General features: G+C 52.0%; 3 protein-coding genes across 3 annotated transcripts; 1 reads left to right on the forward strand and 2 right to left on the reverse strand.

The window, feature by feature from the left end:
- On the forward strand, positions 1-1,877 carry ENH_00058610 (Clathrin-adaptor medium chain AP-2, related; the record flags this gene model as incomplete). Its single annotated transcript, XM_013583598.1, has 4 exons — positions 1-916; positions 989-1,118; positions 1,318-1,427; positions 1,658-1,877. Coding segments are annotated over 4 exons (1,376 nt in total), but the record flags the coding sequence as incomplete, so codon positions are not given.
- Positions 1,878-2,340: 463 nt separating this feature from the next.
- Positions 2,341-4,895, reverse strand: ENH_00058620 (hypothetical protein, conserved; the record flags this gene model as incomplete). Its single annotated transcript, XM_013583599.1, has 5 exons — positions 2,341-2,882; positions 3,376-3,500; positions 3,704-3,762; positions 4,531-4,604; positions 4,784-4,895. 5 exons carry the CDS (start codon positions 4,893-4,895, stop codon positions 2,341-2,343), a joined length of 912 nt encoding a protein of 303 aa, XP_013439053.1.
- A 3,061-nt stretch (positions 4,896-7,956) lies between these two features.
- On the reverse strand, positions 7,957-9,169 carry ENH_00058630 (hypothetical protein, conserved; the record flags this gene model as incomplete). Its single annotated transcript, XM_013583600.1, has 4 exons — positions 7,957-8,023; positions 8,372-8,542; positions 8,707-8,745; positions 9,000-9,169. The coding sequence occupies 4 exons, from the start codon at positions 9,167-9,169 to the stop codon at positions 7,957-7,959; spliced, it is 447 nt and encodes a 148-aa protein (XP_013439054.1).
- Positions 9,170-10,922: the final 1,753 nt, after the last annotated feature.

Below are 10,922 nucleotides of genomic sequence, written 5' to 3' on the forward strand. Positions count from 1 at the left end.
GCCCCCTGGGGGCCCCCCTGGGGGCCCCCCTGGGGGCCCCCCTGGGGGCCCCCCTGGGGGGCCCCCCCAGCAGCAGCAGCGCGGAGGGCGCGCGGCTGGCGGCGCAAGCCACCGGGGGGGCCCCCTGGAGGCCCCCCGGCGTTTGGCACCGGCGGAACCGCCTGGAGTTGTCAGTAGTCGAAAAGTTGCATTTTTTGGTGGCAGCAAATGGGACTTTGCTGCGCCAAGAAGTCGAAGGAAAGGTCTTCGTTTGCTGCGCCTTGTCGGGCTTCCCCGAGTGCAGACTCACCACCAACGAGCTGCAGCAGCAGCACTTCGCAGCTCCCCAGGGGCCCCCGGGGGCCCCCGGGGGCCCCGGGGGCCCCGGGGGCCCCGGGGGCCCCGGGGGGCCCCCCGGGGGGGCCCCCGGGGGGCCCCCCGGGCCCCGGATCCAGGCCATTACGAACTCGCCGCTGCCCGCTGCTGCTGCGGAAGCAGCAAGGAACCAAACGAGGGGGCCCCGGGAGGGGCCCCCGGGGGCCCCCGGAGGGGCCCCCGGGGCCCCGGGGGCCCCCGGGGCCCCGGGGGCCCCCAGCAGCTCCGTGCTGGCGCAAAGAGCTGCAGCAGAAGTGCTGGAGGGGGGGCCCCCCGCCGGGGCCAAAGAAAGGGTACGGCTTTGCGGCTGCTGCTACCACCAGTGTGTTCGTGTGGGGAAGCAAATCCCGGAAGTTTCCATTTCCTTTATTCCCCCCGAAGGCACCTTCGAACTCATTTCTTACAGGCGAGCAGCAGCAGCAGCAGCAGCAGCAGCAGCAGCAGCAGCAGCAGCAGAAACGGCAGCAGCAGAGCAGCAGCAGCAGCAGCAGCAGCTTGAGTTGCTTGCTGCGGTGTTGGGGCGGGGCGGGGGTGGGGTGTGGGGCTGCGCGTGCGCTGCGGTGTACGTACACTGGGCGTGTGCAGTTTGCTGCTGCTGCTGCTGCTGCTGCTGCTGCTGCTGCTGCTGCTGCAGGTGCAAAGAAGACATCGAAGTGCCGATAAAAGTGTGTCCTTTCTTTTACGAAAAGAAAAAAGGACAGTTCGAATATTTGGTTTTTCTAAAAGCTCTTTATTCCGGAAATTTGACTGCGCGGAACATCGAGGTGCCTATACACCCCGCGGGGCTGGGGTGTACGTACACCTGGGGGGTCGCCGCGCGTCGAATTTTTCGCTTTTTTTTCCTTTTGACTTTATTTCGATTTTATTTTTCTTTTATTTCTTTATTTCGATTTTATTTTTCTTTTATTTCTTTATTTCGATTTTATTTTTGTTTTATTTGTTTGTTTTCCTTTTTCTTTCCAGGTTATTGTCCCAACTCCTCCGGAAGTTGCGGTCATGAACGTTCTGCAGTCTTCTTGGGGCAAAGCCCACTTCGACAATTCCCAGCTCGCAGTTATCTGGCGCCTTTCCCGGTGAGCTGCTGCTGCTGCTGCTGCTGCTGCTGCTGCAGTTGCTGTAGGCCTCTGGGGTGCTGCGGCCCGTCTTGCTGCTGCTGCAGCGGGCCCGCAGTTTCCCGCTGCTGCAGCAGCAGCAGCAGCCGCTGCAGCTGCGGGCTCTCGCCGCGCCGCGGGTCTCCCGCAGCGCCTCCACCGCTGCCGCTGCTGCTGCTGCTGCTGCTGCTGCTGCTGCTGCTGCTGCGCAGGTTCCCCGGGGGCTGCGAGTACGTGCTGCGTTTCCAGCTGGAAGTGGGGGGCCCCCCCTCGCCCGCGAGGGGCCCCCTGCGGCTTTCCTTTTCTTTGCCGGGGGCCACAGCCAGCGGCTTTTGCATTCGGCAGCTGCGAGTAATTGAAAAGTCCAATTATGTCGTTTCCAAAAGTGTTCGCTACCTCACGGAGGCGGGCCAGTACGAGCACCGCCTTTAGCTGCTGCTGCTGCTGCTGCTGCTGCTGCAGCAGCAGCAGCAGGAGCGGCGGCGGCAGCGGCTGTGGAGCTGTTGCTGCAGCTGCTGGAGCTGCTGCTGTAGCTGCTGCAGCAGCTGCTGCACGCGCTGCTGCTGTTAGGGCTGCTCGAGCTGGTGCTGCTGTTAGTGCTGCAGCTGCTGCAGCACTGCTGCAGCTGCTGCAGCACTGCTGCAGCTGCTGCAGCAGCTGCAGCAGCAGCTGCTGCAGCAGCTGCTGCTGAGGCGCCGCGGAGGCCGCGGAGTTTGCGGGGTGCAGAGAGTGCCAAGTTTTCTCTTTGGAACTCTTTTTAGCCCAAGTGGCTTTTTAGTGTTAGCTAAGAGACACAGCCACTACCTGTCGGTTTACTTGCTGCTGCAGCAGCAGCAGCTGCAGCAGCAGCAGCAGCAACTGCAGCAGCAGCAGCAGCATTTCTATGTGGGGGTAGTTAGGGCTCTGTGCGCAAGACAGCAAACTGGCCGTCGGCGCCAACAGAAAAGAAGCAGCTGCCTGCTGCTTCCGAAGTGCACAAGAAAGTAGAAGCAGACCCACCCTGCTGCTGCTGCTGCTGTTGCTGCTGCTGCTGCTGTGGCTGCTGCTGCTGCTGCAGCGGCGGGGGCGCCTCGCGGTGGAAGTGCAGTACGAACCGCCTGGGGGCTCTCCAGTCTTCCGCCACTACGCGGGGAGCTGCTGCAGCTGCTGCTGCTGCAGCTGCTGCTGCTGCTGCTGCTGCGGCGTGTGGGGCGGCCGCCGTGGGGCTCTGCTGCAGCTGCGGCTGGCGGTGCTGCAGCAGCGGCCCTGCAGCTTTCGGGTCCGACGAAGCCTCTGCTGCTGCCGTTGCTGCCGCTGCTGCTGCTGCTGCTGCTGCTGCGGGGCTTGTGCGTTTATTAAGAGAATAGATCAGCAGCAGCCGGCTGCGGGAAGCTGCCTGCAGGAAAGCGCGGACAGCTTCTGTCAGGCGGGGGATCTGGGGGCTGGAAGAAGCCATTCCTGCGTGGAAAGTGTCGGAAAAAGGCAATAAATGGAATTAAAATCAATTAATTTGATTAAAATTAATTAAAATTAATTAAAATGGATTAAAATGAACTAAAAAGGACCAAAAAACATCCAAAATGAATTAAATTCGACTTATGCGCCGGCGCGAGCGCGTTGGTTGAGCTGTCTGTACACCTCAGCTCGCGCAGCTTCGGGGAACTTCCCGTCCGTCACTTTTCGAAATAAATAAATAAAAGATTTTAATTAATTTAAATAAATCAAAATAATTAAATTAATTTAAATAATCAAAACATTTAAATGCATTTAAAGCAACTCCGATGATGCCGCCCAGCGCCTTCTCAAGCCAGCAGCCCCAGCAGCCCTTCCACAACTGCAGCAGCAGCCCTTTGCTGCTGCTGCTGCTGCTGCTGTCGCTGCTGCTGCTGCTGCTGCTGCCGCTGCTGCTGCTGCTGCTGCTGCTGCTGCTGCTGCAGTTAAGATAGCCCACCCAAGTCCAAGTCGTCAAAGACAGCAACGCGGCAGCTGCGCAGGGGGCCCTCAAAGAGGCGGGGCAGCGCAGCAGCAAAAGCTTCGAGTTGCTGCGGGGCAGCTACGGAGAAAATGTGGAGATTTCTGAAATAAAAAAAAGAATAAATTGAAATTAAATGACAATAAATGGACTTTCTTTCAATTGCGGAGAAAAGAAGAGAATAAATGAATAAAGTGGGAGAAAAAAGGAGCAAAAATGAAGCAAAATGACAAAATATCAAAATAAAATGCTGCTGCTGCTGCTGCTGCTGCTGCTGCTGCTGCTGCTGCTGCTGCTGCTGCCTCACGCAAAGCTTGCCTCCACAGCAGATTGCCCCAGCCCCAAACTCTGCAGCTTTTCGGGGACCTGCAGCAGCAAAACGCAGGCTGCTGCTTCGCGTTTTCACGCTGCAGCAGCAGCAAAAGCAGCAGCTAGCTGCCGGCTAGCTGCAGCTAGCTGCTGCAGGTAGCCACGGCTAGCCGCAGCTACAAGTCCGCAGCAGCTAGCTTCCAGCCAGGTGCAGCTAGCTGCAGCTAGCTGCAGCTAGCCAGTTAGCTAGCTGCAGCTAGCCAGCTAACCAGCTGCAGCTAGACACCTAGCCAGCTGCAGCTAGCCAGCTAGCTAGCTAGCTAGCTGCAGCTAGCCAGCCAGCTAGCTAGCTAGCCAGCTGCAGCTAGCCATCTAGCTAGCTGGCCAGCTAGCCAGCCAGCTAGCTAGCTAGCTAGCTAGCTAGCTAGCTGTGTGCGGGCTCACGCGGCTGCTGATTTGGTCTTTGAGGAAGTTTGGAGAAATGCCATCAGTGCCCAAAAGCAAAAGAGTTTCTTGGCCAAAACCTCCGGCGGTTTGCGGCAGCAAAAGCTCCGCGAGGAGTTGCTGGTGTACGTACACCGCAGGCCGCAGCAGCAGCGCAGCAGCAGCGCAGCAGCAGCAGCAGCGCAGCAGCAGCAGCAGCGCAGCAGCAGCAGCGCAGCAGCAGCAATTCGGGGTGGTTTTGCGTGTTTTTTGGCGCTTTTTTCGCGCAAATGAAGGAGTTTTTCGGGACAAAGAAGGGGAAATGGCAATTAATTGAATAAATGGATTTGTGCATGCAAAAAGGGACAAACTTTTCCTCTTTTTGAGATCTCAAAAGCCCACCGACAAAAACAAACTCTTGGCTGTCCCGGTGTCGCCGCGCACGCAGAGGAGGTCCCCGTGGCGCAGCCGCAGGCCTGCGGAGGGCGTTGCGCAAAGTGGAGAAAAGGCGGATTTTTGAGGGAAAAAAGGCGAAAAAGAGAAAAGTTTGAACTGCAGCAAAATATAAAATAAAAATAGTTTTAAAATGATCCATTTTGAGTCCAAAACGCCTTTATTTGGCCAAGAAAGAGCCCGGAAGAGCCCCGAGGCTTACCGCCCGTGGCCCAGCGCAGCAGCGGGTGGGAGAACTCGTAGCTCAAGCTTTCCAGCAGCCAGTCGCCCACATTTCCGTCAACCCAACTCGAAAACTCCTCCGTATTTCTCATTTATTCCAAAAGAATTAAACTGGCGGCACTTTTATCCCCGGATTCGGTTCCGCGGCGTCGCGCGGAGCGCTGCGGTGTCTGGACACCTCAGCGCGCCGGCCGGAACGCCCGAACCCCCAGCAGCTCCGGCGATGCCACAAAAGAAATTAAATCAAACAAAACAGTTTTACTTTTCATTTTTATTTAAATAAAACTGCATTTGAGGGACTTCGCGGCAAAAACGGGTCTGGGAATCGATGGGGCCCCCTTTGGCGCGGGGGGCCCCCCGCCCGGCTGCCAGCAGTCGGCTGCGGGCGAAACGGCGGACTCTGCGGCAATTTCCTCTTTTTAATTTATTTAATAAATCATTTTTAAAAATAATTTTTTATTTAATTTTAATTTTAAAGTTTAATGCAATAAAACAGCCGCGGGCGGCCTGCTTTGCAGCCGCTGGTCAAAACTGCTCGTTACCCACGCCCCGATTCAGCCAGCCTTGCTGCTGCTGCTGCTGCTGCTGCTGCTGCTGCTGCTGCTGCTGCTATGTCTGCTATCAGCATAAGCATAAAAGCGGAAAAGACCTTCTTTTTGAGTTCGAAGGACAAGGCCCTGCTGCAGTTGCTGCTGCAGGCCGAACTCCCTGCTGCAGCTGCTGCTGTAGCTGCTGCTGATGCTGCAGCTGCTGCAGCAGAAAAAACAAAGCCCTGTTGGTGCTGCTGCTGCTGCTGCAGCAGCTGCAGCAGGGCTTTGTTCTTCGACTGCGCGCTGGCTCTGGGCCAAAAGGCAGCAAATCTCCTGACATATTTTTGGCCCGCCTTAGCAGCTAGTGAGCCGCGCTATCTGCTGCTGCAGCAGCTCTGCTGCTGCTGCAGCAGCTCTGCTGCAGCAGCTCTGCTGCTGCGCTGCTGCAGTTCTGCTGCAGCTGCTCTGCTGCCGCTTTTCTGCAGTTTTGCTGCAGCGCCAGGACCCCCTAAAGGATAAGGTTTCTTCATCTGGCCCATCTCTTTGCTGCTGCTGCCGCTGCTGCTGCCGCTGCTGCTGCTGCTGCTGCTGATGCTGCTGCTGCTGCTGTTGGGCTGCCTTTGAATGGAGGCAAAGCCCTCGAGGGTAGCGGCAGAGCAGGGACTGGCCGCAACCGGGCAACAGCAGCAGCAGCAACAGCAGCAGCAGCAGCAGCAGCAGCAGCAGGCTCCTCTTACTTGCTGCTGTTTTGCTGCTCGACCTGAGGCGTGCAGCGCAGCAGCTGCTGCAGACTAAATTTGTGTCCTCCTTATCTTTCTTCCTTATGCTTGCAAAAGTGCATGCAAAGTGCATGCAAAAGTGCATGCAAAATGCATGCAAAAGTGCATGCAAAATGCATGCAAAAGTGCATGCAAAATGCATGCAAAAGTGCATGCAAAATGCATGCAAAATGCATGCAAAATGCATGCAAAATGCATGCAAAAGTGCATGCAAAATGCATGCAAAATGCATGCACTGAATCCAATTGACGCAAAACTCCAAAAGCCCATCTAGAACGCCGGGTCAGCAGACGCCGCATGCACCTGCAGCAGCAGCAGCAGCAGCAGCTGCTGCTGCTGCTACTGCTGCTGCTGCTGCTACTGCTGCTGCTGCTGCTACTGCTGCTGCTGCTGTTGCTGCTGCTACTGCTGCTGCTGCTGCTGCTGCTGCAACGGTTTAGCCCAAGCCAAGCCCGAACGAGCAGCAAGACAGGCTGCAGCACCGGCCCCTGCGTAGACTTCGTTTTTAATTATTTTTTAAAAAACAAAAAACTAATTAATTATTTTTAAATAAAATTTTAATTATTATTTTTAAATAAAATGCTATTTAATTATTTTCGTTTTTAAATAAAATGCTCCAGAGTTTTCCTCCAAAGCTGCGGGCAATTTGCTGCTTCCCCATGTGCCCCCAAGCGGCCCAAATGCTGCTTCCATAAACCCTCATTTAGGGTTTAGTAAACCCTAATGAGGGGTTTAGTAAACCCTCAGGAGGGGTTTTGTAAACCCTCATGGGGGGACTTTAACAAACCCTCATCAGGGGCTTTAATAAACCCTCATGAGGGGTCTAATAAACCCTCATGGGGGCCCTTAATAAACCCTCATTCGGGGTTTGGTAAACCCTCATTTGGGGTTTGATAAACCTTCGTGAGGGACTCAATAAACCCTCATGAAGGGTCTAATAAACCCTCACGAGGGCTTTCAATAAACCCTCATTCGGGGTTTAATAAACCCTCATGAGGTGCATTAATAAGACCCTCATGAGGGGTTTAATAAACCCTCGTGAGGGGTTTTATAAGCCCCCATAAGGGAGACTAATAAACCCTCATGAGGGGCTTTAATAAACCCTCATGAGGGACTTTAATAAACCCTCATGAGGGGTTTAGTAAACCCTCGTGAGTGGATCGGTAAACCCTGATGAGAAGTTCAATAAACCCTCATGAGGGGTTTAATAAACCCTCATAAGGGGTTTAATAAACCCTCATAAGGGGTCTAATAAACCCTCATAAGGGGTTTAATAAACCCTCGTACGGGGTTTAATAAACCCTCATAAGGGGTTTAATAAACCTCTCAAACTCCTCCGTCATATCTGTGAATTCAACTTCCTCCCTCTGGGGTGTACGTACACCCCAGTGGCCCCACAGTCACCCAGTCTTCTTCAGTCTTTCGGCTCTGAATTAAAATAAAACAAAATAAATGTTTTTGTGATTTGAGACTTTGCTGCTGCTGCTGCTGCTGCTGCTGCAAAAGGAACCTTTTACCCAGCAGCAGCAAGTGACTTTAGACTCAGTGGCTGCTTCCTTAGGCCACAAACAGCGCCAAAGAAGCACGGTAACAGCAGCAGCAGCAGCAGCAGCTGCTGCTGCTGCAGCAGCAACAGCAGCAGCAGCAGCAAGGGAACAGCGGCAACAGCAACAGCAACAGCAGCAAAAGAAACAAGCGACAATAACCGCAAGAGGAACAGTGACAGTAACAGGAACAGAAACAGCAGCAGCAGCAGCAGCTGCTGCTGCAGCAACTGCTGCTGCTGCAGCTGATGCTGCTGCTGCTGCAGCTGCTGCAGCTGCTGCTGCTGCTGCAGTTCTGACTCACAGGATCCGCTGGACTTCTGCGTCTGCTGTCGGCATAACGCGGACGCCCCCAACCACTGGTGACCTGAAAATAAAAAAGAAAAAAGAAAATAAAATTAAATTCCATTTCTGAATAATTTTGGAAAAGAAATTTAAATTAAATTTCATTTAAATTCAATTTTATTTCCCCAGAACATAAATGCAAATTCAATTCCTTTTTTCTCCGAAAAAATCAAATAGAAATTCAACGCCTCTCCCCAGAGGCAGCAACAGCAGCAGCAACAGCAGCAGCAAAAGCAGCAGCAACAGCAACAGCAACAGCAGCAGCAACAGCAACAGCAACGGCAACAGCAGCAGCAGCAGCAACAGCAGCAGCAGCAGCAGCAGCAGCAGCAAAAACGGCAGCAACAGGCTGCGGGCTGCGGTCGCTTACGCCCCTGCGCCGGGCGGGCCACCGTAAGGCCTTGGAGAAGAGCCTGCTGCTGCTGCTGCTCCTGCTGCTGCTGCTGCTGCTGCTGCTGCTGCTGCTGCTGGGCTTCCGCCAGCCCCCACTGTGCCGCTTCCTTCATAGACAGGAGCTGGCTGGGTATTCAGCTTTCGCCCTCTGCAGACAAAAGCCTTTTAAATTTGCTGCTGCTGCTATTTAATTAAATTAAAATTAAATTGAATTAAATTAAATTAAATTAAATTAAATTAAATTAACAGAATTAAATTAAAATTGAAACAACAGCATGCATGCAAGGCTCTGCAGCTGCAGCAAACTCTTACGCGTCAGCAGCAAGAGCAGCAAGCCCCGAGAGTGGAATGCTGCAGCAAAAGCAGCAGCAGCAGCAGCAGCAGCAGCAGCAGCAGCGCATGCAAAGTGAGCAGAAGCCCCGCAGCAGAACTGTTTGAATTAATAAAAGTTGAACTAAAGTTGAATTAAAAGTTAAATTTAAATTAAAACAAATGCTGAATTAAAAAGAAATCAAAAAGAATGAAAACGAGCAGCTAATGGCATGGTGCAAAGACAGCAGCAAACTGCTCGGCTTCAGGTGTCTGTACACCCCAAGTGCACGTACACCGGCCGCGGCGAACGGGGAGCTTCCCCGTCACTTTTGTTTTTTGGATCTGCTGCAGCTTCTGGGGGCGCAGCAGCAGCAGCAGCAGCAGCAGCAGCAGCAGCAGCAGCAGCCTCGGGGGCAGTTCCCTCGGGCTGGGGCGGCTGTGGGGCGAGTTCTGGGGCCCCCATTGCGGTGTACGTACACCCCAAGAGTCCCGCGGCTCCCCAAACGCCCCAGAGCCTCCCCTGAAGACAGCAGCAAAGGCAAGGCCAAGGGGGGCCCCCGGGGGCCCTCAAAACGGAGAAAAGGAGTTCCAAATGGCACTAAATGGCACTTAAAAGGGACCTTTTGCTGCAGCTGCACACACAGAAAGCTGCACTGAGGGGCCCCTGGCTTCACCGCCCACTTGGCTGGTGTGCAGAGCCCGAGGGGCCCGCGGGGCCAAAGCTGGGCAGTTTGGCTTCGCCGCGAGAAGCTGCAGCAGCAGCAGCAGCAGCAGCAGCAGCAGCAGCAGGGGGGCGATCTGCAGCCTCTGGGCGCGCCGAAGAGCCCTTTTGCCTTTCAATTAACTCCGTTTTGGTTTTAATTCAATTAAGAAGAAAAAAAGAAACTTAATCGCGGAGAAGAAGCCGCGAATCGCGCGCCGGCTCGATGGCTAGCAGGTGTGCCGCTGCGGGCCCCGGGAAAGCCCGCGGGTTTCCCGCGGATCTTCCAGCAGTGCAACTCCAAAAAGTGAATTCAAACTTCTTTTAATTTGCATTTAATAAAAGTGTTTGCATTCAAATTGAACTGGAGCCCGCCGCGCCTCCGCAAAGCTCCCTGTACACCCGAAGACCACCGGTGAAACGCTGGTCTTGCGGGTGTGGCGGAGGCTGCAGCAGCGGCTGGGCGGCGGGCTAAAGAGTTGAATTTTGAATTAATTTTAATTCCCAACTCTGCATTTGAATTCCTTTTTGAGTTTCTGAAACGCAAAAAGAAATTCAGAGGAATTCAGCGAGAATTGCCGGGCTGTGTTTCGTGCACTGCTCGCTGCGCCACACTGAGCGCCCCCAGTTGCGTGTCTGCCCAGCTGAAAAGGGGGAAAACTTGAAAGAATTTTCGCCAATTAAATTCATTTAATTCTTTTATTTATTTATTTATTTGCTGCGGGCCGCGAGAGAGAGCTGCAGCAGCAATTAGCAGCGCAGCAGACGCAAATTCCAGAAAGTTGAACTTGAATTTGCTTCTGCGCGAATCGGAGTAAACGAGCCGCGCATCTGAGACGCATTTGCACGTTCTTTTGGCCTTTTTGCATTTTATTTCATTTTATTTTCATTTTATTTCATTTTATTTTCATTTTATTTCATTTTATTTTCATTTTATTTCTTTTTTTTTCATTTTATTTCCGTTTTATTTTCGTTTTTTGCTTTCTCGAAGCCACAATTCAAGTTTGAGATGAAAGACCCCGGCGGCTGTTTTTGCCGCATGCGCCTTTGACTTGTTCAGATCGGCGAAGTAGAAGAACTTAGAACAAATAGATAAACAAAATGTAATAATAATAATAATGATAATAATAATAATAATAATAATAATAATAATAATAATAATAATATTAATATTAATAATGATAATAATAATAATAACAATAATAATAATAATAATAGCAATAATAATAACAAATAATAATACAATAAAAATAATAATAATAATAAATAATAATAATAATGCACTAGTAATAATAATAATAACAAATAGTGATACAATAATAATAATAGCAAAATAATATAATAATAATAATAATAATAAATGATAATAATAATACTTATAATAATAATAATTAATAATAATAATAAATAATAATAATAATAGTTTCTTAAGTATCCACCTTTGGAAGCATCATTTGTTGCGGCTGCTGCTCGTTTTGAGTTCAATTATAATTCCATTTAATTACTTTTATTTTAC

This window comes from Eimeria necatrix, genomic scaffold, assembly GCF_000499385.1.
Source record: "Eimeria necatrix Houghton genomic scaffold, Enh_scaff4, whole genome shotgun sequence".
Taxonomy (NCBI): Eukaryota; Apicomplexa; class Conoidasida; order Eucoccidiorida; family Eimeriidae; genus Eimeria; species Eimeria necatrix.